The sequence below is a fragment of the Rhinichthys klamathensis genome, unplaced genomic scaffold, assembly GCF_029890125.1.
Source record: "Rhinichthys klamathensis goyatoka isolate OS25496 unplaced genomic scaffold, OSU_Roscu_1.1 h1tg000513l_1, whole genome shotgun sequence".
Classification (NCBI taxonomy): Eukaryota; Metazoa; Chordata; class Actinopteri; order Cypriniformes; family Leuciscidae; genus Rhinichthys; species Rhinichthys klamathensis.
This window is the reverse complement of record NW_026606993.1, coordinates 515778-539193: the sequence shown is the minus strand read 5'-3', so window position 1 is coordinate 539193 and position 23416 is coordinate 515778. Positions and strand designations below refer to the sequence as shown.

At 39.6% G+C, this 23416-nt stretch overlaps 1 protein-coding gene across 1 annotated transcript in view; it reads right to left on the bottom strand.

The window, feature by feature from the left end:
* The window catches only part of LOC130072930 (neuron navigator 2), a gene marked incomplete at its 3' end in the record, with an annotated part of 36062 nt that overhangs the window by 1740 nt on the left and 10906 nt on the right, over window positions 1-23416 (bottom strand). Inside the window, exon 3 of the mRNA XM_056238254.1 lies at window positions 17166-17930. Coding sequence (XP_056094229.1) covers window positions 17166-17930 — 765 coding nt within the window. The remainder of the gene's footprint in view (window positions 1-17165; window positions 17931-23416) is intronic.

The following is a 23416-nucleotide window of genomic DNA, read 5'->3' as shown; positions in this document are numbered from 1 at the left end:
CACCTCTTCAAAAAATGTAATTACCAATGCATTATCTTTTCGGCTAAATGAAAACTTGAATTAAATTTTCTGTGTTTTAGTAAAAAATAAAAATCACTAATTGGAACTACTTTATGCACAATATGCATCCGACAGCCCTACAATTTGGTGGGATTAGTCTCTACCTGTCCCTGCCACCTCACATCCCTCCCAAAACCTCATCACTCACACCATCTTGTATGTTTCCCCTGGGGTGTGTTAATCCTGAAGCTTGACCAGTCAGCACAGCGGGACCTCATGCCAAACCCTCTGTAATGACATCCAGACTGGCATTAGTCAAAGTCCTACTCTTAATTCACTTTAATCTCTACCATAGAAAAATGATTGTGCGTGTTTGTGAGGGTGTGTGTAGTGGATCAGTACAACACATGGAGGTGGCCCATGGCTTTGTGATGAAAATGGAGAACCCCCCCATGTGGCCCCATGTGGAGTGTCTCTTCATTCAGGCATAATCTCATACAATTAGACTCATGAAATACAATGAGTCTCCCAGAGTGGTTCAAATGGGCTGCTCTGCAAGTGAGGATGGTGGTTTGGTTTAAAGCTAGTTTGGCTTGTACAGTACATAACGTATAGTTATGGTATGCTCTGCTCTCTCTTATAGGGTTAGTTCACCCAAAAATAAAACTTCTGTCATTTACAGTATTACTCATCCGCATGTCATTCCAAACCCATAAGACATTCGTTCATCTTCAGAACACAAATGAAGATCTTTTTAATGAAATCTGAGTTTTCTGTCCCTCCATTGACAGCTAAGCAACTACCACTTTCAAGCCCCAGAAAGGTAGTAAAGACATCATGAAAGGAATCCATGTGACTTCATCACTTTTATGAAGCGACACAAGTGCTTTGTTTGCACAAAAAAACAAACAATTTACCACTTTATTTATAAAATATTAATCTCCAACATGCGTTCACGAAAGCATCATAACGCATACATGTGTTGACACGAGAGGAGACATTGTTACGTGAACTTGCGTTGGAGATTAATATTTTTTAAATAGAGCGGTACATTTTTTTTTTTTTTTTGTGGAAACAAAGCACTCACGTCACTTCATTAATTTGATATCCAAATTTATAATTGATATCCAAATATCCTTGTGACTCAAATTAGAAATTTGAGTCACAAGGATTACGTCTTTACTACCTTTCTGGGGCTTGAAAGTAGTCAATGGAGGGACAGAAAACTCGGTAACACTTTACTTGAAGGGGTGTGCATAAGACTAACATGACACCTTCATAATAATGACATGACACATGTTATGAATATGAAGCAAGTTTTATGCATGTTTGTGACAACTGTCATTTAGGGCTCCATCTTGCACTCGGCGCAAATGACTTTGTACACTGACGCATGTATCATTCCTATTTTGCACCCGCGCAAAGCGGACTTTTCCCTCCACAGACACACGTCGGTTAACTAAGAAATACACTTGCGCTCCCCGGGGCGGTTCAGCGCAAAGAGGAGGCGTGTTCCGGCGCAAACTTTCCCTCATGCTATTTTGCTGTTCTATAAAACAATTGCGCCACTGACCAGAAAAAAACTAGTCTAAAGTCAGTGGCGCGTTGCGCGTTGTTCATTATGCTATTTTAAGCGCGCATGCTTGGCCATAATGTAGCGGGTGCACAACGCGCATACACTTTGATTCTCTCATCAACACAGATGCAGCAGTTTTTATTTTTGCAAATCATACATTATAACAAGGAAAAATATTAACACATGAGGGAAATCATTGTGGTGTCCATGAAAATTTAGTTTTTTTCCTCCCACGCCTGTTTAACCGACGCTGATTTGTATGGGGATGGGAGAAACCCACCCACGATAGATAGATAGATAGATAGATAGATAGATAGATAGATAGATAGATAGATAGATAGATAGATAGATAGATAGATAGATAGATAGATAGATAGATAGATAGATAGATAGATAGATAGATAGATAGATAGATAGATAGATAGATAGATAGATAGATAGATAGATAGATAGATAGATAGATAGATAGATAGATAGATAGATAGATAGATAGATAGATAGATAGATAGATAGAGAAAGAGAGAGAGAGAGAGAGATAGAGAGATAAATAGATAGATAAGTCTGATTTGAACGTTGAATTTCTTGTTATTTCTGCATGCATTCTACTTCAGACAGTCAATAAACAGTGCCGTCTGAGGGTGTTACTGCATGAGGGTTTATGCCATAGTTTACAGGTGCACGCAAAACACGCAATACAACGTCACTTCTCTGTCTTTCACGGTCCTGACAAGAACGTTGGTCTCCTCGGCTGTGAACCGCTCCTGACGCGCGCCTGGTAAATCCGCCGTTATAATAGCAATCCGCCATGCAACATGCGCACCTGCTCTTAAAGGGTATGTGAGATGACGCTCTGATTGGTTTATTCCACGTTACGCCCAAACCACACCTATGAATAATGAAACTACTTCAGACCAACCCCTTTTAGATTTGCGCCAGGCGCAAGAGGCATTTATCCCGCCGGGAAAATAGCAACAGCGCCGGGATCCGCACACAAAGTTACTTGCGCTTTGCGCTTTGACACTTGCGTTTCAGATCGTTAAAATAGGGCCCTTAGTGTCACTCGCTCAATTATGACATTTTTAATGCAAATATGACATTGTTTGAGATGTCTTTGTTATGACACCTTGACATAAACCAATACATCATAACCTGTCAGTGTCTTTGTCATGACAACTTGACATTACTAAGACAACACAACCTGTCATAAACATGACATAGCAAATTAATTATCAAACTTAAGAAACCACTTAGCTTTATTGGTTAACATTACATTAAACTATCAGGTGGTTGGTTTTGACATTGGCTGTCATGAAGCCATTATAACTGTTTAATGACAAATTCAATTTGTACCACTGTAGTTGAGGTCACGAAAAATATTCATGACACAGTTATAATGGCCTTATGACAGCCAATGTCAAAACCAAATACATGACAGTTTAACTTAATTTAATGTCAAGTTGTCATGACAAAGACACTGACAGGTTATGAAGTTATGGTTTATGTCAAGGTGTCATAACAAAGACATCTTAAACAATGTCATATTTGCATTCAAAATGTCATTATTGAGCGAAAGACACTTAATGACAGTTTGGTATAAACATGCATAAACCCTACTTCATATTCATGACATATGTCATGTCATGGTTTATGTCAGTCTTATGTACACCCCTTCAAGTAAAGTGTTACCGAAAACTCTCAGATTTTATTAAAAAGATCATTTTTTACCCTGGACCACAAAACCAGTCACAAGTCGCAAGGGTATATTTGTGGAAATAGCCAACAGCCAACAATATATTGTATGGGTCAACATTATCAATATTTATTTTATGCCAAAAATTATTAGGATATTAAGTAAATATCATGCACCCTCAGACTCACATTTTCAAATAGTTGTATCTCGGCCTAATATCCTAACAAACCATACATCAATGCAAAAGCTTATTGATTCAAAACATTTACCCTTGTGACTGGTTTTGTGGTCCAGGGTCACATTTGTGTTCTGAAGATGAGCGAAAGTTTTACTGGGTTGGAATGACATGAGGGTGAATAATTAATTACAGGATTTTCATTTTTGGGTGAACTATCCCTTTAAAGGTTTTGAGTATTGATGAACGCTTCTCTATGTAATATAGTGTGGTGACCTCACCTTACTTTCTCATCAAATAGGCAAATTGGAATGATTTCTGAAGGATTGTGTGAAACTGAAGACTGGAGTAATGATGCTGAAAATGTAGCTTTGCCATCACAGTAATAAATTAAATGTTAAAATATATTACAATAGAAAACATTAATATTGTAAAATATTACAATTTAAAAAGTAATATTATGTTACTTTATATGTTAATATATGTTAATATATAATATTATGTTAATATTATGTTACTTTAATATTAGTAATATTAATATTTTTAATATTAATATTATAAGGCGGGTTTATCTGTTTGGCTAACCAATGACAGCTGGCGGTATAAAAGGAACCTTTTTTGGGAAACATTTCACTTCGTTATTTTATGCCATTCCTTTGGATATCACTTCCATCACATTTAATTTAGCAATATGTGTGTCATAAAAGCAAAGATGAGTAGAGTTTAGAGCAGGCTGACCATTGACAAGATGACAATGATGGTGTCTGCAACAGTCTGTGCCTGAAAGGACCATTAACTCTCTGTGATAGCACACATTAAGCTATGTGAAAGGGTAATTACCAGAAAATGGACAGATTTGAGAGAACATGTTGGAGTCAGTGGATCGTTTACACCGAAAACATGCATAGCGGATTTTCTCCCATTCGTTAATGGAGTCGGTATTCATATCTGTCGAAGATAAGCATGCGTTTCGAAGAATTCTGTGTAGTTATATGTCCACAAAAACACATTTGTAACCACAGCCGAGAGTTTCCTCTCAATAATAGGACATTGTGCATGGATTGTTCCAGTTAGCAGTGGATGCATGCGAATTGTGCTGTTGACCGCTAGTGTAACGAAAGGAGACTGAGGAGATCATCACACTTCCACCCCCACGCCCACGGACCCCTGCGGGTCAGTCCAGCTGGCCAGTGCTGGAATGACCTATGCAGAGAGAGAGAGGTCATGAACCTATGAGGTGTCCATCACCCTGATGTAGTCTAAGCACAGCTAGTCTGGCAGCACCACTTAATTCTGCAGAAACATGCTCACGAAAACATATCACATTGATTTCACCATTAAGAGGTGTGACATATAAGAACTATTGATTTCAGTGGCTCTGGGAATTAGCTCAATACTGAGATGATGGTGTCACTGAACGCACAGAACCGTTGCAGCACCATGTGCCAGTTAAAGTAGTCAAGCTGTTCAGATGTGAAAGGTTATCTCCTGTGGCAAGCAGAGGGGGTGCCAGAAAAATATGAATGCAATAATTTGTGGTGCTTGCTTAGAGGTAGAACAAACCCCTGATACCTCAAACCAAATGCATGCTGAGAAGATGTGTGCCATTACTTGTGATCAAATATGCCAAAAGTGGCAGAATGTCAGAGACTTGGGGGTGAGTTCTTGTGACTCACCTAGCAACCACTCCAAACATCTTGACAACCATAACAACACCCTAGCAACAATCCTAAACACCGTAGCACGGGCCTGGCAATCTCTTAGAACACTCTAATAACCACGTAGCAATACCCCAGCACCCACCTGAACACCACATCAGCTGCATAGCAATGTCCTGGCAACCACTTTACACATACAAATAACCATCTAGCAACCACCAGAACACATTAGCAACACCCTAGCAACTACCCAGAACACAATAGTACTGACCTGGCAATCTCTTAAAACACTATAACAACCATGTAGCAACACCCTAGCATCCACCTGAACACCACAGCAGCTGCATAGCAATGCCCTGACAACCACCCTAAACACACAAACAACCATTTAGCAACCACCAGAACACCTTAGCAACACCATAGCAAATACTCTGAACACCATAGACTGGCCTGGCAAACACCCTGAACACATTAACAATCTAATAGCAACCACTGGAACACCTAAGCAACACCCTAGCAACCACACAGAACACAATAACACTGGCCTGGCAATCTCTTAGAACACTCTAACATACACGTAGCACCACCCTAGCATCCACCTGAACACCACAGCAGCTACATAGCAATGTCCTGGCAACCACACACACAATAACCATAACACCTTAGCAACACCTTAAACATTATAGACTGGCCTTGCAATTACCATGAACACATTAACAACCACACAGCAACCACCAGAACACCTAAGCAACACCCTAGCAACTACTACGAATACCATTGACTGGACAGTCAATCACCTAGAACATTATAATAACCATGTAACAACACCAGGACACCATAGCAACTGAATAGCAATATCCTGACAATAACCCTGAACAGATTAACAACCACCTAGCAACCTCATAGAACACCCTAGCAACCAGCCTGAACACCATTGACAAGCCTGGAATTTATCCAACGACCACATTACACCCTGGCAACCTCCAGAGCACCATAGCAACCGGACAGCAATGTCCTGGCAATCATCTTGAAAACATTAACAACCACTAAAACACATAAGCAACACCCTAGCAACCACCCTGAACACCACAGACTGGCCTGGCAATCACCGAGAACACTCTAATAATGTACAGTAGCAACAACTTAACAACCATCATAACACCACAGCAGCTGCATTTCAATGTCCTAGCAACCACCTTGAACACATTAACAGCCACCTAGAAACCACCACACCTTCGCAACACCCTAGCAACCACTTTGAACACCATAGACTCGCTTGGCAATAACTCAGAACACTCTAATAACCATGTAGCAACACTCTAGCAGCCACCAGAATACCATAGCAACTGCATCACAACATCCTGGCAACCATCCCAAACACACTAACAACAACTTGGCAGCCTAACAACCACCCAGAATACCTTAGAAACTGCATAGCAATACCTTGTCAACCATCCAAAGCACTCTAACATACTGGTGCAAGTTTTGCACAAGTAAACAAAACTCACTTATAATTAAGAAAATATATATTCAAATTGATTCATATGACCACTGAAAAAAACAGATGTAAATATTGAAGGCAGTTTAGACTCCCACTATTGCTTGGTTATCATGTCTGCTACCCTACACTAGATGGCACACATGCTTGGGCTCTTCTCTCTTCAGTTTGGATGAATCCATGCTTTAAAGATTGGCACTCCATCCAAAATGCCCAAGAGTCACATTCATTCACTGAGCAGTAGTAGTTAAAATCATATTAGACACACTTGAATTGACCACTCTAGGACAGTTCATTTGATCTGTGCTTGATTTAAATCCATCGCTCTCTATCGCAGGGCAACCAAAACTAGCTACAGAAAAACATTGGGGGGTTTTGTAGCTTTTTCCAGTGTTTATTAGAGTATAACGAGCAAAATTTTTATTTATTTCTTAATTAGAGGTGTTTTCTCTGAGAAGGCAAGAAAAGCAGTGCTTCCTTTACAATTTAGATGAGAAAATAATCAATAGTCAAAATAAAATGAGAGGAACATATTTTTCTAAAGACACGCAGTCACTGTCAAATAAACAGACAACTTGCAAAATAAACAACAAAAATAAGCAACCCAGATATCACCATTTTCAGTCACATCTGAATCAATATGAACTTTAAATAACTCAAAACATGAAATGTCTGTTGATGAGAAGGTATCTAATAACAGCTGAATTGTTAGTAGTCACAGATAAAGACTATTGTACGCAAAATATTTCCAACCACCACTGATCTCATTATGAAAGTTATGTTACATGGGCTTTCTCTAAGACTGTCTGCCTGTGCCAATGGAAGTCGCACGAGAAGCTCTGTAAAAATCTCCTTTGTCCATGTTCAGTCATGCAACCGGCTGCAATTACCTCTGATCTTAAGTCACATGACTTGCAGAGCAGACTGAAAAGCATTAAATAATTATTAAGCATTTCTCACAAGCTTCAGCTTTAACTGGTGCTCTTTCTTGATGCAAATGTCTGCTCTTGGATCCTAAAAAGGGATGTATAACATACTACATCCTGAAACAAAAGACATCAGCCACTGTAGAAGGAGGGGGTCTCCTACCCCCAACCCCACTGCTGCATCTAATCGATTCCACGCAGTTGTTAAGCACAGCTCTCGTTTATGGTAATTAAAGCCTCCCCACTACATGGGGTAAGGTTGACGGAAAGGTCCAAGACCATTAGACTTCCTGTTTTCCAAATCGGCTCGGGCCCAGAGGACCCAGCTGCAGCCGGGGTGAGGGAATGAGGAAATTAGGGATGCAAATTTCTCCCCCCGTCGCAAACACATTCTCAGGGGGAAAGCTAATGAATCAAGGCTAGCTGGTTAAATGTGGATGGGGGGACTGCAGTACACCTGCCTCCCCCTCTTTACACCCTCATCTACTTGTGATGGGGTGCTAAGAGAAAAAAAATTGAAAGCAGCCGCTACCAATTCAGACGTTCTCTTTTTTCTGCCTATTCAGGGGTATACAAGTTGATTCAAGACTGTCCGGGGAAAAGCAGAGACACTGGGAGAATTCTAATGGTACATGCTTTGAAACAAAAAGTGGCATCAGGCCGACAAACAGAGAACCAACAGTAGCTTACTTGGTGTGTTACAATAATATACTGTGACGACAAAGCACTGGGAGAATGGAAGCTTCCAAAGGAATGGGAGGACTCTACTGTACGTATATTTAGCTCAAAAGAGAACACAATAAAAGAAAGGCTGTAAAGTGTGTTGCATTCTAATGGGAAACTTTCTAACTTGTCAAATGTCAAATGCTTGCACTGGCAAAGTCACACCTCATTTAAAGGGGTTTAAAAATGACCGTCTATCACAGGATGAAAGATTAACAGTAATCCCATAATTACAGTTGGCGTATAATTGGGATTTTTGGGACCCTCAGAAGTGGCTCTATGTGATTTCATGGTCTTTATTGTTTAGAAAAGATTTGGGACATGCAATAGATAACTGTCCAATGGATAGCTAGATGCCATTTAAATACAGGTTCCAGGTTCCTCTCAACAGCAAAATGTTGACATTTTGAGAAGACGACTCTACGGATGAGGATGACCTCACACAGAGTCAGTTAGATCAGATCACAGATCATAATGAAAAGTAGTAAGTCATGCATGCTAACCCTAATGACCACATCTTCTGGATCTGCTCCAAATCCATGGACCTCCAGAGTCTTCCGAAGAGGTGAGAATCCAACTGAGGGAGTCACAGTTCCAGTAGTTGAAACATCCTGAGAACTTCCAAGACATTGTTGCAGAGTGTCGGACCCAATATTACAACATCTAAACACAAGACTGTGAAGCATTTTCATCTCTGAAATACACTACCAGCTTAAATTACCATTTAAACCCAAGGCTGCCACACTGTCTCAACAGCTTAAAAGACTGACAGTGTCTTCCTAATGAGTAACTGACGCATAGCCTGTCAATTGAGAAGCTAATAGGGTGTAGACCGCTGCTTACTGGAACCATCTTTGGCCGTTCTGAGAATGCTGTGAGAGCAATAAGTGAAATGGACAAACTAAATGGATGTCAGAGAGTGCTAACAGCTCTGAAGACAATTTTTTGGCAGAACTGCACCACTTTTCTAAAAGGTCTTGTCTGAAAAGTGAACAGAACAAAACAAAGCACAGCATTGGCACTCTTGTTAGATCCATTGGTCTTTTACAAATGATGGTCAATTTCCATTCATAATCGTTTTTATTTTCCATGTTTTATTACCAGAGCCGAGGAACAGATGATGTTTATTTGGTTAATTAAGTTATACAAGGTGACAGGGATCTAAATAAGGCCAAATGAATCCCATAGGGATGTTAATGTAGTTTAATGGCCTAGCATTGTGCCAGAGAAATATTTGTGACTACTTTGACAAACTGGCTAATATTTTATTAACAATACACTGCGATACTTTTAAATTACTTAATTTCAGACTCATTTGTGGTGTAGGGGAAATTGCATAGTTACCCGCTCCTCCAACACAAGTTTGTTTCATTTCTAGTTTACCCTATGACTCCGTGTCTGTGTTTTTCAACTCTAATCCTTTACTCCAGTCAGGGTGCTTGGAGACAAAGTGGTGACCTCGACAACATGAAAACAGGAAGACACGTACACACGCAAGCACACAGCATCTGGTCAATGAAGGGACTCTTAAATAACAATAGAGTGTCCTGCAGACGCTTCAGCCAAATGGTAGAAGACACACCACGGGAAATGAGAAGACAGACTGGCATATCCGCACAAAATCACAATAATATCCTTGGGGGATAACTACAGAGGAAGAAAACGGTGATGCTCTGGTCTTTTCATGCTGGTGTTGTTTCCAGAAAGTATTATAAGACTTCCTTATCTAGCCTCACTCATGTTGCAATCCCATGACACTTTGCAAAATCATGCAAGAGGCTGAACTGAATCAGAACAGCTGAGAAATTCTAACAAAATAGTCGCCAATAAAAAAAAGACCTACTGCCATGACGAATCTGATTTGAAGTTCAGAGATATTCAGCCAAGAAAAAAAGCAAAGGGAAATATTTCTCACAACACCAAGGCTGGGAAAATTGTAGTGACATTTAAACACAATAAAGCCAGGCTGCAACACTGCATCTATCCTACTGGACACAAGTTTTGGGCCATGATGTCAAACATAATGTCTTTGTTTATTTGTTTTGTAAATGTGTCTTAAATTTGTTTTAAGTCGTATAGCTCTCAGAGGACTGCAAGAATCTGTTGACAATATGTGACTTTGGTAACTTGTAGTGAAAAAAAATATTTCAAACTGTGACACTTAAAGAATATTGCCGGTTCATGCGGTCAAGCTCATTTGACAGCATTTGTGACAATGTTGATTACCACAAAACAATTTTCAACTCATCCCAGATTTTCTATTAAAAAACAGGTTATTCTGAGGCATTTAGAAGTGCAACTGAATGGAGCCAAGTTGGCGGTTTAAATCATCAGTTGTTTTATGGGTCATGGAAACAAAGTTGTGTAACACAAATTTACTCAGAAAAGGTTTGCACACACCTTTTTTCCATGTTAAATCACATTGAATATGTCTTGTGTCCATAATACTGAAACAGTATATTTTACATGTATAGATTGGGTCATTTCACTGACATTGTAAAAGAAGGTATTCATTTCCAAAGGCCATTACTTGACATAATCATGATTCTGGCTATGCTAAAATATCTTCCTGCTCAGTGGAACTGTTGAAAGTGAACTTAAAAAAAAGTTCCCCCTCAGGGAAAACATATTCCACACCACTCATAACTGACCAGAAGCAGTCATGTTTGGTGAAGAATCCCTACATGCCCAAGGGCAGGGAAGAGTGAAGTGGGAGTGATGCCCAAACAACTGCTGGGTTTGTAAACTGACTGGGGCAGAGAAACCTCCAACACCACAGCTGCATCTCTTGCAAGCCTCTCAAGACTTAAGGAGGTCCGACCCAGCTGTTGCTGTGCCCAATTACTACGACCAGCGGACACATTTTGAATGAAGACAGACTCGTAAAAAGAGGTCCATGTGGAATGATGTTTTCTTGCCAAAGATTGAGCACAAGTGTTGCTCAATTTCTTCTGAAGCTCAAGGAGGCACGAGGTGGTGCAATGCTGTTTGACAAACAAAAACATCATAACTCTGAAATGACCTCAGGCCAAAGTGATCCCATCACATCATGTAGGGTCAAAGAGACCAGCTGTGGAACTGGAGACCATGTGTGGAGGGAACACGAGATCAACCGCTTCTTTCCGCTTTGGGGCGAAATGATTGCTTTTAACAATGACTCTCCAGTCTTCTTCTTAAAGCAAAGATGAGGAGATCTGGTTGAAAGCAGCTAAGAAGAATATTTGAATGCATAGTACGCATACAGATTTGTATTCAGCAGAGAAGACACAAAAGTAAATTGCCAATTTTTCTCAATGACTGTATGTAGGGGAGACCATGACAAGATGAGTCACTTTGATTGCACAGGGTCATTGATTAAACAGGCTTGGGACTTTATAATTTACAATAATCATGGATTTAAGGTGAACCAGTTCTAAATGTGACCAACCGTGCATGCCTGATCGAACTATGACTTTGTCACCTGTGTGCCAAAACAGCCATCGTTTTGCTAAAGCCATTGTTAATGGAGTAAAGAGAGACATTGGGATGTTTGGATTTATAATAGCTTGTGTAAAGATGTGGTGGCAGCTGTCCGGTGGTGCCTTTATTGCCATTGACAAACAGAACATCTGTGACAAAGACCAACAATCTCATTCTCTTAGCGTGTAAGTGTTTACTCTAGACCAGTGGAGTTTTAAGAGAATTTGAGCGGCCTCACTGTGTAGTTTTATACATTGGCAGCTATTGCTTAATGGGCCATTCACAGTTAATCTGAAGTAAATAATTTTCAACAAATTTGGGGCGATATTAGCTTTAGAGACCATTGGCAATGTGACAAAAATACAGTAGAGTTTGTTAGGATACAAGTACAGCAGCATATAAATAGTCACCTCAAGTTTCATTGATTGGGTTTGTTATCTGTAATACTAATGCAATGATAAATTTAGTCACATTTAGTGACTACAGGGAAAAGAGTTGACTTCTTGCCCTATATTCACCCAGGCAAACCCAAGATATGTCCTCACATAAAACTGAGAAAAGCTTACACAATCATTTCCCCATGAGTGTTTTAAGCAGCCAACATCCAGGATATACGACAGGAAAACGTAATGGTGTTTATGTGGTGTTTTCTAACGACTGAAAAAAAGCTGTAATGGCGGGGGCCGTCTCAACCGCAAAACAATTAAGGCCTTCAAAAACCGGACTGTGCAACTGCTGCGCATAGACCACCACTTGACTTGAAAAATAACTGGACATTTGAGCAAGACCCACAAAACAGCTCTCACTTAGCTGACATAAAACAGGATAAATATGTGCATCCATCCAAGAGTTTACTATTTTGCATGGAAATGTCCTGGAAAGTATTGCTCTTTGGAGAGTTATTTTACTTTGCTTAAATATAGGGCTGCTTCCAGCTCTAGTTTGTTGAGGACTAAAACTCAGTCTGTGCTGAACAGGCTGAAACTGCAAATGCATGGACAAAACAAATAACCAAAGATTGTTTCGCAATATTTCTTGATGTTTTAAGAGATAAACAAACATTATTTCCATGTTGCATGCTAACATAAATGAGCAGATTATTTCCACTCCTACGTTTTGCAGACATGCAGAAATTCGATTGAGACTTAGATTGCATTAGTCGCACGCAGCATGCTGAGGCATGGAGATGTTGGTCATGACAGTAATCACATTATGAATCTGTTGGCCGTCAAAACAGTACACAAGTCATCAACTCAGTGCTCACAAAATGGAGACGGCCAGGTTGTGCGTGTATCCATGTTAACAGAGTTTGTCGAACCAAAACTTGACATTTATTTGTGGTTACTCTTTCAATTCCTGTTCTTACCATGTTTTGCTATTAAGTGCAATCTGGTCATCAGAACCATGTTTTGGTCAACAGACAAAAAAAAGTTTAATTCTATAGTATATACTGTATCTACATTGTTACAGCACTATAATTTTGTTAGCCCAAGCTATTGTATACATTACCTCAGTCTTATATTAAAGGGATACTCCACCCAAAAATGAAAATTCTGTCATCATTTACTCACCCTGAAGTTGTTGCAAACCTGTATGAGTTTCTTTCTTCTGCTGAACACAAAGGAAGATATTTTGAAGAACGGTTGAAGCCAAACAGTTGTTTGGCACCATTGACTTCCATAGTAGAAAAAAAAAAAATACTATGGAAGTCAATGGTGCCAAAGTTCCAATCGTTCTTCAAAATATCTTGCTTTGTGTTCAGCAGAAGAAAGAAACTCATACAGGTTTGCAACAACTTGAGGGTGAGTAAATGATGACAGAATTTTCATTTTTGGGCAGAGTATCCCTTTAATGCAACTCCACACATGAAGCACACAGCAGAATCAACTCACCTTATACAAGGTAAAAAAAGTGTACCATCTCATTATATTATACCTTGTATTATTATACTTGTAGGCATTTGATTTGAAGTGCATACACACAGTATATACTGAGCTTCTTGCAATGCTGGTTTCAATGTTGGTGTTGCCTTCTCCACGAAGGATATATGTTAAGTGTCATTTTAATTTTACTAAAACAGTATGATGAAGGTATAATTATGCTGCCTACCTTTTAAAACTTTGGTGTTGGTCCAGTGACTATGATGCCTAAAATTGCTGCCTACGTAGGGAGGTCACTAGGTTTGGGAACAGAGAACTAATGATGACCACCACAAATAAAATATACACCTTCCTTTATACATTTAAATAAAAGCTGTATGCATAGCTGTATGTATGTGGTTTCCCTTGAGATCAGCTCTTACACAACCAGACCTGCTTGAAATGAAATCATGCGCACTGTGAAGAGGAGGCCTGCAGCATGCTGGGTTGTCAGTCAGTTTGACTTTAACCTTTGCGACAATTTCCTGGCTTGTCATGCTCAGGAAAACATAATATGCACAGCAAAACCACTGCATATTAGTGATGGTTTCCTTTTAAAAGGGGCTGGTTGAATTAACAAACCCATTTCCTGTACATTATCATTTCTCTAACTGCCCAATACACCGGTCTACAGGCAATTTAATGTGGACACACATTTATCGAGCATAACAGCCCAACAATATCACATACAGGAAATGAGGAAATCCTGTGCCATGACTTACGAAATGCTTCCAGGTCATTGTGCCTTGTCCTAGAGGAAATGGATTAGATTGACTGCAGTCTTAACACAAAACTGAGATAAATGTTTTGCTTTATTGTATCATTATAATTGGGCTGCCAAGTTCTACTTTTCTTCTTTATTTTGTAGATCAGTACAAGGACAGTAGCCTCACCCTGAATGTGGCTGTCAGCACCAATCATGTCCAGTGCTACTGCAACCCAGATCTCAAGCCAGGCAGAGATGGAAATGATGATGAAGAAAAAGATAGCAGTAAAGTGCCTCTGGTAAGAGCTCTCAGCTCTCAGACACACACTTCAATAGCAGAATGAGACACTGAAAATAAATTATCTCATTAAATTAATAATAATCTAATATGTAACAGTAATGCAATAATAATGTAATAGCAATCTAATAGTGTATATAATGCGGATTAAAACTACATACAAGTTAAAACAAAATTAACTTCTGTATTATTTAGCACACATTTTTGAGGGTGGGGCTTGGTTTTATTCATCAGGATTTTACTGGATTGTTATAAGAATTTACAGGGGCATATTATTGGTTAAAACAATTGTTTTTGTGCAACTTTTATTTTTGCAACCTGACTCTTCATTATCTTCATGTGCCGTTAATCCTCAAATCCAAAAGCTATGCTACCCGGTAGGATATTTGGTTTGAAAAAGCTCTTATCAACACAAAGTAAGAAGCATCTGTCAAGTTCCTTATGGTGGTGGAAGAGGAGAGATTCCCTGATATGATTGTAAAGCACTTTGGGTGTACAGTAGTACATATGAAAGCGCTATATAAATGCCTCATTCATTCATTCCTTAAGTATTTAGAAGTCATGTTTCGGTTTTCCATCTGATCTTAGTAGTGATTCTCTTAACCCTCCACTGGTGGCTCCCAATTATCACTGTCTAATACCAAAGGCATCTAAGCACTTAAGCAGAATGTGTCCATATTTCCAACTGGAGACCGAATTTACATAATTATAAAGTGTTGACTTGCCAGATTTAATGATCAAACTATTTTGAATTGTATCAAAGATGTTGCTTGGTGGGCAGCGCTCCTATTTCAACCAACTACACTGCTGCTTATGCAGACATGACCTCGTATCAACTATCTTAACATTTCCTGATCCTCTTCCCCCACCTTCTTTCTGTTGTTTCCAGTCTCATCTCCTACCAGATAGCTATCATTAAAACTGTAAAAATAGCCAAAATAAAACAGAAAGAATCTATTTTGTACTGGGCAGTACTTCATATTGTGATTGCAAAAAATAATCCCTCACAACAACCAGTGTCACAACAACACTTATTGGAGACATGGCGTCTTGTGTAATTGAGTTTTGTGGAGTCAAAATCAGAGGCAGTAGCCAAGCAATACTAATGCAGTCAGTCACACATGCATGTTTCAAACCCCAGAGGGAAGCTTTGAACCTTTGCTTGCACAGCTAACCCGGGTGGGCAGCACAAGCTAAAGGAATCAACAGTAATGTACAGAGGTCAAGATGTTGAAAAGAATATCAAATCTGGATCCGCCGTACAATATAAGACCATTTTTTCCCAATTCTGCCCACCCCCATCCCTCAGCAGGTGTCGTGCGGCAAGGTCAAAATAAGCTCCAGGGAAGGAGGGGAAATGAGTATAGCTAAAAGACTGAATTCCATTTTCTCATATCTCAACTCAGTGGATTCACTTCACACCACATATTTCTGGCTGCTCTAACATTAAAAAAGCAATACACTGAGGCACTACCTTAGAATTTAGACTATTGTTCAGTGTCAGATTGTTGAGAGAGAATTTATAATTGCTAATCACACTCATATCATCACTTACCATGTTAAATATTCAAGTATCATATGACTACCTAGCAAAGGAAGATGACTAAACAATAGCTGAGCGCAAAGGTAAATAGCTAATAAGTCACCACCCTGTTAATGTATTCTTAAATAAAAACAAAACGCACAATGTTCATGTGCCGTTGCCATCTCATTCTGAGTCACTGACCTTCTCAAAGAGTGTGACATCCCTATTATTCTCTTTTGAAGTACCCCGGTAACAGAAAGAGGGAGAGGGAAGGGGAGAGAGGAAAAGAGAGGGGGACCATCTGTCAACTGCCCCAGAGATCAATGGCACCAGCGGCAAGGCTAAATATGTTGCCCACCATGACTTGAAAACAATTCAACCCAGCGAGGTTTATTTTTAAGTTCCCACAATGACATCAAGCATCATTTACTTAACTGTTTCTAGCGTTAGTTTGTTTACATTATTTACAATGATGTGTGCTGAACTGAGGCTTATCATTGATGTAGAATTGGTCAAATATCTGCAAAAATAAAAATAGTAAATCGATGTGGACGTCCAAACCAGCAGCTAAGGACACACATTCTGAAGATTAGGGCAGTATGTCAACTCTACTACAATAGTAAGGCAAATATACCCCTGGATCAACCCCTACCCCCCGATTGGAGCGTAGATTGGTCTCATCCAATACGTGCAGAGATGCAAGGCATGAGCTTGCAATGTAAACAAAAAGGGATGCAGCGATTGTTCAATGGAACCACACAGTGATTGAAATGCAACAATCAAAATCACTAACATGCAGATGCAGCTTTGAGCCAAGAATAGATGTATGGATGAAGAAAATGTGCATAGTTATGTGAGCAGCACAGGATGAATAAGAAATAGAAAGCCAGGTGGTTGCTAAGCAAGAGCAGGGCTGGGTTTAGCTATAGAGGTGATGCTGGATCCGTCAGCCAGGCAGCATTGCTCATTCCTCAGCATTGCAAGCAGATTAGTTGATCTTATTATTACTTACCCAACATCTGACTGAAGAGAAGCTGCTCCAGGTCCCCAAGTACCGTTACAACCAGTTCAGGGTCCACCTTTAGGAAGGTCTTGTCTCCTTCCTCTGGTTCTGGTGCATCTTTGCCCCCTCCACCTCCACCTGGTGTGGCTGCTCCCGAGGTGCCATTTACAGATTTCTTACCATTAGCCTTAGCCTTGCTGGACAAGATCTCATCATCCGACTTGCTATCATCTGCCAGCTCTTGAGCTTTGCTGATGGGTTTGACCTCAGCATAAGGACCCTTAGGTATCCGACTAGGTTTCCCCAGCTTGGAAGGTGGGATAAAGGGTTTGGGCTTTCCTAGAAACAGTGAATGTTCCGACTTGGAAAGGTTTTTGGAAAGAGGGATACCCTTGCCAGTACCCCCTCCGGCATCTTTGAGCTTGCCTGACTTGTTCTGACCTGCCCCAGGCTTTTCCATGTCATCCGACCACTTGGGCTGGTACAGGTGCATCTTCTTCTCAGCGTCCGTAAGCACGCATAGATTGGTCAAGGACTTTTGTTTGCGCAGGTTGCAAGGAACTGGAAGACGACCCTCAGAGTTTCCTGCTCGGTAGACCTTTAGCTCAGCCCGAGGAGTAGCCTGTGGGAGCCCTGACTTGCCCCTTTTCGCAGCCATGCCCCCAACTCCTTTGGCACCCGCCTGGCCCTGAGGGGTCTTGGCTTTGGAGGTTTTGTCAGCCTCAGTCTCCAGATCTACTCCTTGTCCTCTTGGGCTACCCCCAAGCATTCCTCCTGCGTGAAACCATGTAAAAGCATCAGTGAGTCAAAGGGTTTTACAATCGAGCAAAAAAAGAGACAAGGTGCAAGGTTTACAAGCTCTGATCGCTTGCTGCCAAATCCTTATCACAGGGAGAACTAGCTCTCCAACAACACATACAGAAAGACCAGTCAGTAGATCCTGTATTGAAGAGGTAATCCGTGTAGCTGGTGTCTTTAGCATGTAAATCCAGCATCTGGGTCCTCTCAGCTAGACTGCCTCAGTTGCAGCTGCTCTAGTGCTACCCAGTCACTCATTTTCTCTCTCTTTCTCTCTCTCTCTCCTCCCTTCAGCAGTGTCTTGCTGCTTTGCTGTGCAGCAGCAGAATGACAGAGAAGACAGACGCAGAAACGGTCCCTCCCCTTGCTCCCCCGCACTCATTCAACCACACACACCCTCCTCCTCCCGCTTCTCTTCTGGCGCTCTCTCTCTCTCTCTTTTCCTCTTTCTCTCTCCAACACACCCACTCTAAAGATACTATACTGCTCCCCTGCACAAGTGTTATCGTATGAAGGACCTGTGGTTTAAACCGTTGCCTGTCAGCATGCTTCCTTTACTGGCTCTCTTTGGTTCACTACAATGCTCTGTTATCATAAAACCAATAATGTTTTCACTGCAAGGACATAATCACTAGTAACATTATGCTGTCAGACTTGTGTTGATTTTAAGAAATGTTACATTATGAAAACTGATTTAAATGACTATTTTAGAATATCTAGGAGCGTCTGTAAAAACTGTGTTTGCATATTTATTACTTGTCAGAATCTTAAACCCTCTGTAACAGCCAGGACCGGAAGCATCATACCATTACAAAACTTTTATAATTAATTTGCACATATTAAACATGGCAGAGATCTTCCATTCACATACCTAAATTTTGTCAGTCCAGTTGAGTCCCACATTCCAAAGATAATTTGCTTTAGAAAGGAAAATTCTGTCATCATCTACCCACACTCATGTCACTCCAAACTGAACAACAGTACATTTGAATAATTTAGCTGGATTCATTTAAAAAAAAAAACACAATTTATGATATACTAAATTGGATTTGAAGCTGGATAAAACATATATTATTACTAATATATTCATTAAAATTATCAATAAAAATTCATATTATTTAAAAAGTAATAAAAAATACCAACCATATCAAATGTTTTCTTTTTTCTAGTCATATTTTATCTAATCTGGGGAGCCAAGTTTGCCAGGATTGCCACTGCATATATATAAAAAAAAAGACACTTTGTATGACACTTCAGGCTATAACAAATGTATAGGACAATTAGGTATTGGGTCTGATGTGTCACAGTGAATTACCCACATGAAAAAAAGATTGAGCTTCGGAAAGAACAACCGCCATTCTGTCAGAGGATGGACCTAATTTTTCACCAGCGTTTGGAAGGGCATGTCACAACAGTACGATACACACAAGACCGCACACAGTTCCTTCCTCTGAAGCCAAAAGGGATCTAGCCATGTTTGAATCAATTTTGAGAGCGCTCTACTTAGTTCTGTCATTTCATCTCAACAGGGCCAAGCTCTACCAAACAGACCATCCAAGTGGAAATAACTGACCTCACACAACATCTTAGCTCAAGGACACAGGGATGATAAAGCAACTCAATATATCATTCTCTCTGTATTCTTATCAAGTTTGCAAATAACTGTAGAGGCACTACTATTGCACGTAATAACATAAACTCAACTTATGTCTCAACATTTATCTATCAATCAATCAATAGGCTCAAATAGAGTGCATGCTTTCAGGCTGGTGCATTACCTTATCCATTAATTAATATGCATAATACCTCCGTTTCTTCCCATCATGCACTTAATGCACTAATTCCTGATGGCAACCTGTACTAAACGAGTCAATAAGAACATCGCTGAACAAAGTCTATGAAAGTTTATGAAACATCTTTGCAGTTTTTTGGCGGAAATCCAAAGGGCAAACGGAAATATTCAAATGCAGCAAACAGCTTTAAAGGGAAACAGTGTTGGTGCTACCCTTTAGAGACAGTTATGAACAGTATTAAAAAAAATCATTTGCATACTACTGGTCAGTCAGTCAATTAAAATTCTGGCACTTTTTGAAGGCCACAGAAGCATTTAAAAATACATTATACAACAACAATAATAACACAAACTACTCTTAATATATTCTGAAGAATTTCCCACTAAAATGGTCTGATTAGTTTTTAGAATGTTGCTATGAAGTTGCCATGCTCTGGGTAGTTGCCAAGGTGTTGCTAGGTGGTTGCTTGCTCAAAAAGCCCATCTCAATGATATTCTGGTCTCTAAATATGGCTTGAGTCTCTCCTTCAGTGCAAGATTTCATCATAGGAAAATAACAGTACATGATTTAAAGTATCATTCCATTTTAAAAAACAGTTAGTATTTTCACCGAATGTGTTAACCTCATTCTAACTTCGTATTTCTAATGCCAGACGTGATTCAAGGAGGCAAACATATCCAAACCAGCAGGCTAGTCCAAAGTTCCTCCCAGTAGAGACATTAATGTCACACCAGATATAAAGTGGATGGAATAACACACAGAGCTAGATCTGTTCATGGGGAAGCCCTTGCTTATAAACAGCACTCTGTTTTGACCGTGGGCTCAAGATAGCGCACTCGCGTAAATTTCACCACAGGTCGCCACCTCCTCTCTTACTTGTGGGGCTCCAACACTGAGCCGACTGTCCTGTGCTGAAGACCCAGACACCATTGCAAAAAATTGCTGGATAAACTTCAGAGTAACTCAAAATTTAGCTTCAGTCAAACATTCAAAGTCCAATTGTATGACCCATTTGTCATTTTGTAACTTTCCAAAGAGATTGCAGTTTAAAAGTGTCTTATCAGATGTGTATCAAATGATTGTATGTGGAGGGACTTTCAAAAACCTTGCCTAAACCTTTAGGCCAATCCTATTAATTATTAAATTGTAAAAATAAAATAGTATTATTAGACGTATTAATATTAGCTGTTAAAATATATTTTCTATAAAAAAATTTTTTTTAAAAAATATTAAAAGGAGACATTTTGGTGTCTCATGATTACTTGTACATTTGTCTACACTGTAAATAAAACATTGGTGTACGTTTTACAAAAAAGTTTTTTGTCAGTGTACTGTTATGCCTTGAAATCTATTCTGTAATTTCCCCATAGGGATAATTAAGACACTGCTACCTAAACAACTTTCCAGAACAAGAATGCACTAGAACTTTTAGAGAATTATTTTGTAAAATTAATTTTGCCATCACCATGACCATAAGAGCCCAAAATTCCCAAAATATGGGAGCAATAAGAAAGGCAAAGAAAGCATATAAGGTGATAACATATTGCATTCAGCTTTAGCCAAAAGTTCTGTCAAAAATTCACATAACACTTAGTTGAATACATGTATCTCTTTGGCTTAAAGCAAGCATATCTGTTTACTGTTTTCCAGTTGTTAAACCTTTCTTAAAAAGGAAAAGGTCTATTACTGGTGGTTAAACTACACCACACCCGAGTATGACTCAGTCCAAGGGCCGATGTTTCCAAACAAAGCCACAGAGAGCAGAGGAACTAAGAGGAAATCCTCTCTACAAGCCAGACTAATGCTGGGCCATACTCATGACCTCTACTTCACTGGCTACCTACTCAAGTGTTCTCGTACGGCTGTGCGTCAATTCCTGTAGTATCTTACACATACTACTCCCTCACATACTATACTTATTTGTATGTCTATAAAAGATGGTTATTATAGGAAATAGGAAGCACATTCCTCTCTACTGTCCCACTCAGCAGTGTAATGTGTTAACTGTTAATCAGTTTTCAAATAAACTGCAATTTTCTACTGGATTCATAAGTACAAGATGACCTTAAAGAAAAACACTCCCGCAGGCTGTCAGGCAATGTTCTGAGCCCAAAAAAAATCCCGTTCCAGATATGAAAACATGCTTTCTCAGGCTAGCTGCAAAAAAAATCATATTCTATTCTATTATAAAGTATATAATAAGGCCTTGAATGGAGTCATATCTGATTATCTGATTGGCCCACGTGTTACAAGAACATTTGCATTAGAATGCAATTCTTACTTTACGATTAGTGCCACTATGATGTCTGCTCCCTAAATGAGCACTGCTCACTCAATGGGCTTTCTTTTCCAAAGCACTGACCCAAAGAGACAAAGCAGGCATGAAATGAGCCGAACACATTATTAAAAAATGTCTTAATGCGTGTCCTTGTGCGACTCTTATACAGTAGTTGTCAGGTGTAGGTATAGGAATCGACAGAGGAGTAGAAAACAAAATAGCCTTTATTATAACCCACTAACTAAAACCAAAGTCCCTTTAAGACAGGTCATTTCACTCGGCGGCCATCTTTGAAACACCTCTCAGGCATGAAAGTGCAGCTCCTATCTCTTTGAAACATCAAATTCTCCAAAACTGTTTGCCAAACTTACGATTAAATTTGAAATCACCAACGAAATCTGACACCAACTGTTTCTAAACGCTCGAATCATGACAGAAAACGAAATATTTCAGTCTGGATCAAGCTAATGCTAATGCGCAGTAGAAGCTCGCGTCTGACTGTTTCTATAGGAACCGGAGTTTCTAACGACAGCTGCAGTGACGCGATGACTTTACCAATCACCGATTGGCTCTTATTTAGAAGGTGGGACTTATTCCGCCATATTGAGCGTTGCACTTTTCCCCATTTAAAACGATACGAGTGACGCGCCTTGTGTTATTCTATAGTCTTTGCTAAAACACAGGAGATCGCTGGAGAATAATGTAACACAACCACTTAACATAGAAAATGGAAAACAGGAAACTGAAGGCTTAAAGCCTCCCTGTAGTCAATAATTGTATCCCTTAAAATTCATTTTTGATCACCAAAATGACATTCTCTAAAAAAAAATTCTTGAAAAATATGTCTTCATGTCTTAATAGCTTGAATGTAACTCTACACCCGTCTCATTTTCTATTCGCGGTTCTATGAATATGCAAATTAGCCCCGCCTCCACTCACTCACAGCAGCTCAGAGATCCACTCGTTGACGATCACCTGATGACCTGATTGGTTACAAGGTACTTTGTGGCGTTAGAAACACAGTTTTAAGGAGAAAATACTCAGCAATGGTGTTTACTTATGAATTGCACATGGTTTGTCTTAAAGCATATTAAAAACACCACATAGACATACAAACAACATTAAAAGCTGGATTTTCACCACAGGAGGAGTTTAAATACATAGGGATGATTGACTGAAATAGAACAGGTGTTAACTAATTAAGAACCATGGAAACTAATTTGCAAATCAGGCAGGCAAAAACGGGAACAGAACACAGAGAAGACGAGACCAAATCAGATTACATGTGACAGTGGTATCATGAAATGGAAGTAATGTAAATACTAAGTTAATGACTAATCACATCTGTCATTGAAGCATTGTATATCTTGCTTTAGCAAACGGCGATACGC